The following is a 12,806-nucleotide window of genomic DNA, read 5'->3' as shown; positions in this document are numbered from 1 at the left end:
AATGGACTCCTAAATCACTAAACCGATTATAATAAAATTCGCACACCATGTGCAATTCGATCCAACTTGAGAGATGGGATAGTTTAAACACGTAGGTACCACGGACGAAGCCGGGGCGAACCACTAGTATATTATAATTTATAATGTCTTTAAAATTGAGAAGAGGTACATTCATATATTTTTGTCAATAAATAAAAAACTTGCATTGATAAAATTATTTATTCATAAATTCCTTATATCTATCAAATACAGTATCAACAATGTCTTTATGGCTTGCATATAATTTTAAATCTGGTGTGACATCCACCCATCTCACACCAACTGCATCATCCCCAGCTTGCAACTTGAGGTCGCCCACAACTGAACCTGTGTCATCATGGAAGTTGAAGGCTACAGTTTCCATCCATGCATTGTCTGTATTACGTGGGTCATCTACATAGCCACTGTAGATCTCAATGCCACCACTGAAAAAATCTTTCAACTTTCCCCTCCAAGCTTCTTTTTCAGCTGAAATGAAAAAAAAAATAATTAGTGATATAGGATAAAAAAACTAATAAAACTAAAATTTGACCATAATCAATTCTTGATGAATATATTTTTTTTTACTATGATTATTATTTTATAATAATAACCTTCATTCGCTTGGAGAGAATTCATAGCCTCTTCCTGAAATTCTCTGATAGCAGTAGCTGCAACTTTTTCACCAGGATCTACCATTCCTCCTGGAAGTGCCCATTCTCCTGTGTCACGTCTTTTAATGGCTATAAATTGTAGGATCTTCCTAGAATACATACAAATGTTTATTTTTAAATAACAATTTCAATAGAGCTTAAAATTGCAAAAATTTTAAAATTTTTTACTTATTATTTGAGTCTATATGCCATCTTGTGACTACGGGATCTGCTGCATGATTTGGCCCCCATCGTCCAAGTACTCCCCTCCCACAAATTCCAGTTCTTCCAATAGGATTTAAGGGAAAGTTATTTACTATTTTATATTGGCCCATGTAACTAGTTCTATTTACATCTCCATCTAGCTCATTCCATTTTGGATTAAAATTATGGGCACCTTTAACAAAATGTCAATTTTATAACTATTCATTCTAGCGATTAAGGTTTTTTTAATGAAAAGCAATTAAGTTTTTTTTTAAATAACTACCTACCGATATCTGGGTCAGCCCAGGGTTTCCCTATAATAGATGGTGAAGTATAGCAAGGTGGTTTATATTCTGTAAAATCAGTCTCCCATTTTAATTTATCATCGGGAATGACTTGTCGTTCAATATTTGAGCGTGGATATATGCCTGATCGGCATTTTATGTGTGTTAATTTGGATAAACCTGGTCGTGCCATTATAAATATACCCAGCAAAAGAAGGTTCCACTTAAAAATATAAAAGAATGGACAAAACTGAAGGCAAAATGCTGTCATGAGACTGTTACTTTGATTAATTGCCTAATTATAAGTGTTTATTGATATTTTGTTGCTGACCATAGAGGAAGGATGTTTAACTGATTGCTGACTTTCTACAAGTGCCCTACATGTGTTAATTTTACTACCATTTGACATCAAAACAAACTTTAGTTGCCACTTGGAAAAAAGAAGAACTTTAAAATAAAAAATTCAGTGTCAATATTTTTATATTGTCATTTGTCACTTGTCAGGCGTCAGCTGATATTAATTATTAACTGTCAGTGGGAATTGCCATTTTTTTAAACTCTTATTAATACCACAGTGTAATCGTTTTTAGACTGTGATAATACCTCTAGTTCACAGCTCTGGATAATACCAAGCCCACCTGTGAAGCCCACCAAGCCAAAGGGTGTATTCAGAAAGAAAGCTTGAAACTTATAAGCGCTTATCGGTGCTTGTCAATGCTGGTTTTAACAAGCTTGACAATGCTGGTTTTGACAAGCTGGTTTGAGCATTGACAAGCGCCGATAAGCGCTTATAAGTTTCAGGCTTTCTTTCTGAATACGCCCAAATAGTAGTCTAGATCACAAAGATTATGATTCTGATTTCGGCAGAGAAGGAGGTATTCCATGCCCGTTCTATAATTTTGTGAATTTCTCCCAACTAATACATAGGTGATTAATTAATTGAAAAAAAAGGATGCATTACAATACTACCCAAAATACATGCTGCACATTTCCAAAATGTGATTTTAAAGATCGGATGAGAAGTCATTATCTATATTATATCTGCGTCATCATTTTTGGCTTTTGACGGTTCTATGGAAAAATATCTAAACATAAAATATATAAGGAAAGAAAATCTTTCATATTTGTAGGGTTGAAATTTATCAAATAAAACCAAATGATTGTGGTTGAAATATTTCTTATATTAATTAAAATGCTTAAAATAAATTAGGTTTTAATTTCTTCTCCTAGACCCTTTTCTAGCGGCGGGTTTTTTGAAAACTTCTTCATCTTTCTTTTGAAAATCTTCATCATCTGAAAAATAAATAAAATATTGATTTAATATATTTTCTGAAATGATAATTATAAAAATATATACAAGCATAAAGAATGTATCGTTACCTGATTCATCTGACTCATTAGTAGCTGTTCTTGTTCTCTGAGTTACTTTCCTTTTAGATTTCCTTACAGACTGGGACATATTTTCTTTATTTGGAGGTTCATTCTAAAAACAAATAATTCAAACAATAAAACCAATGTTAAAGTTATTTGCAATGTTGTTTGATCATTTTGAACTTATTAGGAATTATGGAATCTAGAAATCAAATAACATAAAAAATGTCACCAATATATAATAATGTTAGAAACAGCATTTCCAATATTTTTTTTATTAATTATAAAGCACTAACCTCATCAGGGCTCTCAGAGCGCACTCTTTGTCGCCTCGGTGCAGCTTTCCGCCTCGGCGTCGCTTTGGGAACATCTTCTCTTTCTGCCTCTTCACCGTTAGTCTGTTCCGTTTCACCATCTTCGTTCTCACGAACCGCGAAACACTCTTCTATCTTGTCGCCCAGTTCTGTTACAAGAGTCTGTAAAATACGGGATTTTTTAAATATAGATTTGATTAACAAATATACGTAGGTAGATTTTTTGATACAAGATTTTGTTATACATTTTTTAAATGTATACTACCTAATTGTATTATAAAAAAACATAGTTTCTTTGAGAGCATTGTCATACACTAAACAACAAGTCTTAAATAACGCTCAAAAATTGTCCAACGAAAAACTCTGCCTACGCGTTTATTGTCCAGAGTTTTCTAAAAAGCGATACTGTAGAAGTGTTCATTTGAATAAATGTTTCAAAAAAACTATACGCTTTTGACAGCCTTTTAATAAGTGAATGTGAGTGCAGCTGTTTACAGTATGACAATGATTAAAACATTATTAAATAAATAATTTAAAGTTGTATGATTTACTATTCAAATGTGCGATTATATTAAAATTATATCAACTAATTTACCTTTATCTCATTTTTAGCCATTTTGGAGGTATTATTCATGAGTGTAGTAAATGATTCCATTACTCCTTTACAGTGCAGTTTATCCTTATAGCAGTCTAGATTTTCTATAAGTTTCTTGAGAGACCGTTCGTTATACGTGAACAGCGAGAGGCAATACGCAAGATCCCGCCATTGTCTTTCTTCTGTAGATAATTTAAACCTTTGGCATAATTTTTCTACAAGTGCTTCCATTTGTCTATCCTTTTGTATCAGAGATGTTATATACCTAGAAAATTTGATTAGATTGATTTAAAATGCATTCAGATGATAACTAAAATTTAATATGACTCTATATTTATTAAAAAATAAACGTCTGTATAATGAGTTCAATAGATTGATATGAATATAATTTAAAAGCACTTATGATAACATGTGGGCAAATATTATACATTACTTACTTCATAATAATTCTATATTGTTCCTCGGGTACATTAAGTTCTGGGTCGCTCAATCGCGATATAATATCGGGCATTACATTATACAATGCGTTTCCTTTCTGTGACAATTGTTTAAAGAATAATTTAGTCATGGACGCAACATTCGGGTCTTTATCTGCGCAACAGAGCGCCATATCTGCTATCTGTCCTTTGACTCGGACCATTTCGTGTAAAACCAAGAAGGACAGCATTTTAACAGCGCACTGACGAACTTCTAATTCTTCATCGCTTAAACTGTAACAATAGATAAACATTAATCAATAAAGAAAGCATGACACAATAACTTAAAAATAATTTTGTATTTTTTCATACAATAAATATTAGGTTTAAAATATTTTACACGGCAAATCATTTGTTACAGCAAACTTGTATGAATTATGAATATTTTAAGTAATAATAATATGATAAAAAATAATTTATTAACTACTTACATGTGATAGATATGATGTGTCCATGGCTGGGTGAGATTTGGGAAACGCAGCGTGAGATCAGCAAAAGCAATCGTTAAATTTGTTCTCATTGAAACGTTTTTGGATCTCTTCAACACAGTGACCATTAGTTGTAAACCATCCTCACATACAGAACTCGACACCAACATGAACCTGTATAATATTTTATGATTTTAACATGATTGCAAAGTTTATATTGGTAGTAAATTTTCGTCGTGGTCGAATGGCATGTCGACCAGGACACGAATTTCATTATGTGGTCTAGACACAACATAGAAATGTTTGTCACAACTTTTTGTTTTCATTAGAGTTGGAGACACAGTACCCACGTAACACATGGTGTTATGTGGGTACTGTGTCTATGACGCGTTTTGACCTATTTTTTCGCTCAATAAGCGTTTTCGGTCTTTGATTGTAATATAGACCATCACTCTATCTAGTACCAAAATTCGCATCCAATATCGTAGCGAAATCCAGAAGATCTACGTTTACCTACTGCAGTTAGGCAGCGGGAAGCAACTTAAGTGATTGAGGCGACTAAGTGACGGCTTTATACATAGTACTATGTAGCGATGTGAGCACAATGTTTAGCACTGGCCTGGTGAGCGCGAGCGCGGCGGCCGCCTGCAGCGCGGGCGGGCAGCGCGGCGCGCTGGCCAGCAGGTGGCGCAGCAGCGGCACGTAGCGGGCCAGCGCCGTGCCCGGCCCCGCCACGTCGCGCTCGCACACGCCGCGCACGTACTATGTAGCGATGTGAGCACAATGTTTAGCACTGGCCTGGTGAGCGCGAGCGCGGCGGCCGCCTGCAGCGCGGGCGGGCAGCGCGGCGCGCTGGCCAGCAGGTGGCGCAGCAGCGGCACGTAGCGGGCCAGCGCCGTGCCCGGCCCCGCCACGTCGCGCTCGCACACGCCGCGCACGTACTATGTAGCGATGTGAGCACAATGTTTAGCACTGGCCTGGTGAGCGCGAGCGCGGCGGCCGCCTGCAGCGCGGGCGGGCAGCGCGGCGCGCTGGCCAGCAGGTGGCGCAGCAGCGGCACGTAGCGGGCCAGCGCCGTGCCCGGCCCCGCCACGTCGCGCTCGCACACGCCGCGCACGTACTATGTAGCGATGTGAGCACAATGTTTAGCACTGGCCTGGTGAGCGCGAGCGCGGCGGCCGCCTGCAGCGCGGGCGGGCAGCGCGGCGCGCTGGCCAGCAGGTGGCGCAGCAGCGGCACGTAGCGGGCCAGCGCCGTGCCCGGCCCCGCCACGTCGCGCTCGCACACGCCGCGCACGTACTCCGCGTCCGCGTCATCCGCTACTGCGCCTTCCAAGCCAGCTTCGTCCTCCGTCATTGTTGTATTTGCCTGGGTTTACAGAATGTACGTTAAATATTAATATTGTTTCACTGTTTAACCGAAATTTCCTAAATTGATGGTTATTTTCAAGTCATAGCTTAATGTTTTTATGTTTAGTAAACGATTAAAACATAATATGATTAGGAGACAACCAAGAACATTTAAGGATTATTTTTTCCAAAAGATAGTGTTTAAACTTTTAAAATAACACTCTCGTTTTTACGTATATTCCAAACATAATAATATTATAATGTTGTTTTCACATTATAATGTAAACACATAAAGCAGTAAATATTTTTTCTAGAAGTAAAAGAGTTAAACCGCTCACCGAGGTCTGTTTACTGGAAGTGACACTGGCCGCCCGCTGGCCGCGCGAGGACGCGCTCGCGTTGCTCACGTTCATGAGCGTCTGTCGCCGCAGGTCGTCCGCACGCCCACGACGCAGGGGTGTCGCGAACGCACCCATCTTCTTCTTTTTCTTCTCTTCCGCTTTTCTTTCTTCCCGCACCTATGGTTAATATTTTAATTAAATGTATCTTGAGATTTATCATTGCTCAATAAGATAAGGAAGAAGAAATACTGACTCTGTGATTTCATATTATTCACTGTTTATACCATATCTAAAATATAACATATTAAATGTGCTAGGAATTACTTGAATTATACTTAATGAATTTATTTGTACATAACTTCTCTGAAATCTATTACATACCTGGTTGCGCCTGCGCAATTCACTATAGACGCTGATATCCAGATAGATGAGTTGTTGTAGTGCCACATGTCCGAGCACAAATACGAATCTCGTTAACAGTTCTGTAGGCATACTTGATTCCTCTTCACCATCCTTTTCCATATTCTCTTCTAGCTTTTTATACATTTCGGCCAAAATCTTTACACACACCACATCGGGAACATCACAGACTGCATAAATGAAGTCTATAGAATTGCCGGCGAATGATACAAATTTATTAAATTTCATATATGTTTCCATCAGGCTATCAAACAAAGTTGTGAATATGGCATGATCAGGAGGATATCTTTGCCCTTTCTTGGAGAGCGCCATCAATAGCTGAGCGCTCAAATTTCTTGAATTGTAATCGCCAGTCAGGCCATATGTTTGAATAACTTCTAAATTTGCAAGAGCCACTGAAGGCTTAGCTTTTGCTATCATAACCAGGAACGACAATGCAGCATAGCTCTCCATGTCCGTGGTTCCATTAATCTTCTTCAAAAACATTTCCCAGAATATCTAAAATAGAAATTTCACGATTTTATTAAAAATCGTATACATATTTACGATTTACATATATAGAACAAGATAAAAACATTTCATATCATACGAATCTATACATATAATAAATCTGTAGAAGGGTCAATTCTGTACATTGAAAATATTGAAAAAATAAATACCAGGGGGTGTTACTGGATCGATACCAAACCCAAATATGTGATTAAAAAAATTTTTGTCTGTCTGTCTGTCTGTCTGTATGTGAAGGCATCACGTGAAAACTAGCGGTTCGATTTCGATGAAACTTGGTATAATTATACCTTATTATCCTGGGCGTAAAATAGGATACTTTTTATCCTGGAAAAATACGAAGAAAAAAATTAATCTTAATTTTTCAGTTTTATCCATAGACGTTGTTCCGTAGAACCGCGAACACACGTTGCGTATTATTATAGGCCTAGCCGTATTTGGGAATTGGGTCCAATAGATATTTATAAGATGTTATTGACAGAGGTACTCAAAATGGAGAAATAACCATCCACGCGAAGACCGACATCCGCGCGGACGGAGTCGCGGGCGGAAGCTAGTAAATAATATAATAATTTAATCGCGTTTAAATTTGAACTTCCAGCATTCAATATAAAATCAACAACAATAAGAAAACACAATTTATTTTTACCGTACCTGTATAATAGCAGGCGTGATATCCCCTTTGGCCACCCACTTATCCACAAGATGCTCCAACGCGAGTGCACTGCCGCGGTCCACGTGCGCCGCGAGCGACGTGAGGCTCTGTGCGATCGTGTACGCGCGGCCACGCTCCGGCTTGCTCTCGCACTCTAGGTACATGTTGCGGTACGCACGTTCTACTGCTTCGCGTTTGTCCTGGTAGTAGTTTAAACAACTAAATTTTATATTCAAAAAAATCATAACGTATGGGCGTAGTTTTTGAACATTTCCAAAAGTTATAAAAGTTGGATAATATTAAATGGGTGAAAAACGTTTTTCAACATTTCCAAAAATTATAAAATTAAAATTGTGGGAAAACGTTATGGTTTTTGAAGTGAAAACTTCTTTAGCGGCGTTGGGTATAAAATCTTAAACTCGCGTCAGGACACGTGGCCTGATCGAAAAAGCGTAAGACGGATTTTTTTTTTTTGAATGAAGAAATGTAAGTAGAGTCTTAAGTACGTCGACAAAAATTGTGCAGCGTTGTTGATATTCATTGAAATTAACACCTTCTTTTGTGGCAGTAATGATCCAAGTTTTTTCATTGCTCGTTAGATAACGTAGAGTTTGCTAGGGACAATTCTAATGTGTGTTTGTGCGTCTAGTTGTATATTGTTTGTCAATGATTGAGATAGTTCACAAATTTAAACTACAAAATTAATACTCAATGAAAAACGGCACGACTGATTGTGATGGATTTTTTTTGCATTATTTGAACTGTTACGTAGACTTAAACCTACGAAATCGATTAGAAATATTTGAACAATGCTTGTTATATTACGATAGGCATGAAATCAAATTAAAAAAAATTAAAGGAATTACTCACTTGATCGGGTGACCAAACAAGCATTAGCATATTGGCCACGCCAATTTGAGCAGATTCTATTTTAAAATGATGAGCCGCCGTAAAGAAGTCTATCGCTTCACTGACATCACCGGCTTGTTTTGACATCAATAAAGAATTGATCAAAGGCACTGCATGAGACAGTAATCTACTGAAGTGAACTGACTCTTGAAGGAAAGCAACTAAAGCCTCTTTTTCTTCTAATTGTTTGAGTAATGCTGCTTCATTCACACACGGTTGTGTGAGAGACATTGATTGTCTGCGATCTGGTATTACAAATATATTTCTTAATAATGCTACAAAGTATTCAATCTGTGAAAAAAAAAAGACATTAATAATAACATTTTTTATTAAAAAAAAAAAATCATGTAAGTATACAATATAACCTACCTGATCACTTTTGGGCATATCACATCTTAACATCTTTGCGTTAGGATACAGCCGTTCAGTGTGTTTGACGATCAAGAATGCCTTATAATAATGTTTATCTTTTAAACTTTGCCTTATTGACTCATATAAGTTTTCAACAGTGGCCTGTGACAGTTCTGGTTCATCTTGAGTAAGAGTGTCCATTTTCTCTTTTATTGTTTTAAATACATCTTTTTCAATTTTTTCCCATTTCCTAACAAGCTCAGGATCAGGACCAGGATTTAATTTCTTTTGAATATCTTCTACTATCTTCAATTCTTTTTCTAATTGCTCTTCTAATACTTTGAGATCAGCAGAAAATGGATTGTACTCCAAGAATATCTAAAATCAGTAAATCATATCTTATAGTCTACATAAATAAAATATTAACAATATAATTATTATATTACATAAACTAAATTAGTATTAGTTACAACATATCTTTCTATAAAAAGATTTTAGTGATTCTTTTATTGGATAGATAATAGATATGTGATAGATGGGACTTGGATAAGGTGTGCAGTTAATTAATAAAATGTTTGGGTACCTTAAGAAGTTGTATGGCAGCTTTTCTTACTAACGCAGCTTTATCACGCAGTCTACCAATAGCTCTCTCCAAAACAATGTGCACACGTGCCACAGGAACACAGCCTTGCTTTTGCAAACGACTCCAGAATTGAAGAACCTAATTAGTAACATATTACAAGAATAACTACCTACATCAATCGAATACTGGTGAAATAATTATTATATCCAACTTTAACACTATAATATAATATTGAATAACATAATAAATTACCTTATGACGCACATATGCGGACAGATCATGCATATGATCATAAAGGTCATCAAGAAAGTCATCTCTTTGAATCCTTTGTTCATCACTGAGTCCTTCACCAGTCAATTCCACGCTTAGTAGTTCACACATCATTCCAAGAACACTAATGCGCAATGTGTATGACTGAAAATATGACATTGATACAAAAATGTAGACAAATTAGCAAAAATAAAATTTTAGTTGCATTAGTTACACAGTTCATAAATAATTATTTTGTACCTCATCACTTTCTAAGTAGGGTTGAATTGTTGCCATAGCTCCTGTCATTTCTTTAGGCAGCTCTTTGGTGAGCTCTAACAGAAATGTTCCACAGTTCCTGGCCGCACCCTGCTCAGTGCCTGCACTATTCTCTTCTTCAGAAGAAGCCAAAGCTTCAGCTATTTCACGCACCTATACAAATGTGTAAATTAAAGTTTAGAATGCATTTAAAAAACACTATATAATTATCACAGTAAATACATACCATTTGTGGGGCAAAAGTTCCTAAACTAAAATCTTTTGTTAACTGAACTACACCTGCACACATTGGTGATATTGAATGCTCAACCATTTGTAGAATCTAAAATAAAAAATACATCAAATAAAATTCAGATATTACTAGTTAATAGTTATAGATTTATGGAGAAGTATTTAAAAATACATCACCTGAACTAATTTAATAATGCAAGCAGTTCCATGGTTATATCGTTTAATCAAGACTCCTAGAATTTGAAATACAGTTTCCCTGACAGTTTTTGTTTTGATAATTTGATCCTCCAATGCCACATAACAAGGCTCCACTGCCATACTGAAACATTATTGAAAATTAATTAAAATGTTGAATCAATTATTGATATTTTTCTTATTCTTAATATACAAAACACAGTATGTTAAATTATATGCATAAAATTTACTATAGAAGCTATTTATTGATATGTATATTTTTAAAGATGCTTAGACTATTTCAACAGTAGTTATATAAACTTACGAAACAAAGTTATCCTCCGCTAATGGTGGGTCCCATAGGCGTGACAGTGGTTGTTGCAATAGTTGATGCAGGGAAATCAAAGCATTCAATTTATCAGATTCTGTCCATCCACATAAATCATCTTCTTCAGTTGTCTTTTTGCCTTTTTTCCCTAATGTTAGTTTTGTGGAATTCTGTAGGAAAATATATTTTAATATAGATAGATAGAATATTATTTAGAAAAAAATATTCATCATTATTTAATTATATCCAGGTTTAAAAAGGACAAAATTACACATATCTTACAAGTTACTCACATCAGCGGCTAATTTAGCATCTTTAGTTTTCATTATTTGTGTAAATAAATACAATGTCATCTTAACAACATTCAAGTATTTAGTACGGACATCACTTTCAATTTCTTTCTCTTGAAGAATAGGCTCCAAAAAAGTACATAAGCTTTTAACAGTTCGCAGTATGTGTTCATACCCTAAAATCATTATTTATTTATTATTACCACCTTTATATATAAGAATAAATGATTAATTAAAAGTTTTTATTACCTTTATTAATAACATTCCACTCAAGTTTAGTCCCATGCACTATTATTGAAAAGTAAGTATCAAAGTGTTCAAGTATATAATCAACTCCATCCGAATTATAAGCACGGGCAGCATCTGAAATATGGAAGAGCGTAATTTATTTTTCTTCTAATATATTTAATATAAAAGAGTTGAAGTAGAGTTTCTACCTTGAAATTTGGACAAAAGTAATCTTGGTTGTACTACATCTTCAACATGATACTGTCCGGCGTGACATTCTAATAATTCATCCTTTTTTAGTGGGATATTAAATTCAAATGAAGTCATTTTAGATACCTATATTTACAAATCACACTTTTCTTGGTGTAATATTATAAAGAAAGCATTTTATTCTCGTCACATAAAATCTCAAGTCAAAACAATTCAAGTGTATTGTGTACAAACGGTTTGTTTTTAAATTTGAATTTAGAATTTAGATAGGTAGTCATAAGTCTTTGGATGTCAAAAATCATAGACTATGTCATAGATAATGTATGTGTGTAGATGTGTAATAGTTAAGCCCTTATTACACCTTTCTAAATTTAGCCAATAAGTTAAGAAGGCCATATAAAAAGGGAAGGTCCTAAGGGAAGATTAAAAGATTAATTTTGATAACCGTGATACACAGAGTAGTACAGATGAATTTAACATGTACGTTATACGTTTCATGTTAAAACCATGAGAGTGCATTAATTAAGCTATTGCATAGCTTCCATCGCGGGCCTTGAGCGCGGGGACCAAATCCAGAAATTGCGTAACGAAAAACCTCACGCTGCCCACTCCGACAGGTACGGAGGTGTGGCTTGAAGGCATGCTATGCAATAACTTTACCGCGGCAGTCCCCGAGTGCCACACGTATTTTTATTTTATTTGTTTTACATCGTTTATAAATGAAGGCTAAACTGCTCTTACCAGCCACGTGATTTTGCGGAATTGGAGCAAAAAGTTTCAAAAATATAAAATACATCTATTTAAAAGTAATTTTCTTTTTTAATTTTTTGTTATGTCTCCTCTACACTACTCGTGAAGTTGAACGAGGTTAGACGAATAGAATAATGTAGAGGGGCACTTCGGCTTACCTGGTCCAACTTTTTGTAGCACCGCGGACTTCGGCCGAGTATTTCGCCGAGGAACTTCGCGAATAGTGTAGAGGAGGCATTACAGTAAATATGTATGTTCAGTGTTCGGAACCGTACGATAATTATTGTACAAACACGATAATTTTGTGCCTACGTACGATGTACGATAGCATAGTATTATCGTGCGATAATTTCTATCATGCAAAATTCGAGAATTTATATTATTTCACCCATACAAATAAGAAATTTTGACGTGTTTCATATCGAACTTTGATGGGAACAGTGAAATTTTGTCGGATTGAATTTTAAACTTGGCGCGTTTATTGAACATAAAGTGGAAATGGAATCGGTTCAGGTCTATAGTCTGTACCACGCGTAAAACCAAAGAGTACATAATGAATAGTAGGGCACGTAAAACGTTTGGGTTTCAGTGTCCCGTTGATTTGACAGC

At 35.9% G+C, this 12,806-nt stretch overlaps 2 protein-coding genes across 2 annotated transcripts; both read right to left on the bottom strand.

Annotated features, from left to right (window-relative positions):
• Positions 1-205: 205 nt before the first annotated feature.
• On the bottom strand, positions 206-1,484 carry LOC123696413 (putative nudix hydrolase 6). The gene is made up of 4 exons (XM_045642571.1): positions 1,163-1,484; positions 861-1,068; positions 633-781; positions 206-507 (listed from the first exon to the last, which is right to left on the bottom strand). The coding sequence occupies exons 1-4, from the start codon at positions 1,428-1,430 to the stop codon at positions 215-217; spliced, it is 918 nt and encodes a 305-aa protein (XP_045498527.1). The 5' UTR covers positions 1,431-1,484; the 3' UTR covers positions 206-214.
• An 835-nt stretch (positions 1,485-2,319) lies between these two features.
• Positions 2,320-11,695, bottom strand: LOC123696416 (condensin complex subunit 1). The gene is made up of 21 exons (XM_045642573.1): positions 11,447-11,695; positions 11,259-11,372; positions 11,013-11,185; positions 10,717-10,889; positions 10,395-10,536; positions 10,213-10,308; positions 9,969-10,139; positions 9,711-9,872; positions 9,459-9,596; positions 8,894-9,253; positions 8,486-8,815; positions 7,615-7,815; positions 6,415-6,951; positions 6,031-6,210; positions 5,500-5,711; positions 4,347-4,517; positions 3,877-4,149; positions 3,440-3,704; positions 2,827-3,006; positions 2,540-2,642; positions 2,320-2,452 (listed from the first exon to the last, which is right to left on the bottom strand). The coding sequence occupies exons 1-21, from the start codon at positions 11,562-11,564 to the stop codon at positions 2,373-2,375; spliced, it is 4,179 nt and encodes a 1,392-aa protein (XP_045498529.1). The 5' UTR covers positions 11,565-11,695; the 3' UTR covers positions 2,320-2,372.
• Between the last annotated feature and the right edge of the window lie 1,111 nt (positions 11,696-12,806).

The sequence above is a fragment of the Colias croceus genome, chromosome 12 (genome assembly GCF_905220415.1).
Source record: "Colias croceus chromosome 12, ilColCroc2.1".
Taxonomy (NCBI): Eukaryota; Metazoa; Arthropoda; class Insecta; order Lepidoptera; family Pieridae; genus Colias; species Colias croceus.
The sequence above is the reverse complement of the archived record's forward strand: the minus strand, read 5'-3'. Positions and strand labels throughout refer to the sequence as shown.

What these genes read in the sequence shown, in the direction of transcription:
- LOC123696413 (XM_045642571.1), bottom strand. Translation starts at nt 1,430, where the DNA reads ATGACAGCATTTTGCCTTCAGTTTTGTCCATTCTTTTATATTTTTAAG. An exon ending in CTGGGCTGACCCAGATATCG is followed by an intron (nt 1,069 to 1,162) that starts GTAGGTAGTTAT and finishes ATTTTGTTAAAG; the next exon opens with GTGCCCATAATTTTAATCCA. An exon ending in CATATAGACTCAAATAATAA is followed by an intron (nt 782 to 860) that starts GTAAAAAATTTT and finishes TATGTATTCTAG; the next exon opens with GAAGATCCTACAATTTATAG.
- LOC123696416 (XM_045642573.1), bottom strand. Translation starts at nt 11,564, where the DNA reads ATGACTTCATTTGAATTTAATATCCCACTAAAAAAGGATGAATTATTA. An exon ending in GTGGAATGTTATTAATAAAG is followed by an intron (nt 11,186 to 11,258) that starts GTAATAAAAACT and finishes TAATGATTTTAG; the next exon opens with GGTATGAACACATACTGCGA. An exon ending in CTTCCAGTAAACAGACCTCG is followed by an intron (nt 5,712 to 6,030) that starts GTGAGCGGTTTA and finishes CTGTAAACCCAG; the next exon opens with GCAAATACAACAATGACGGA.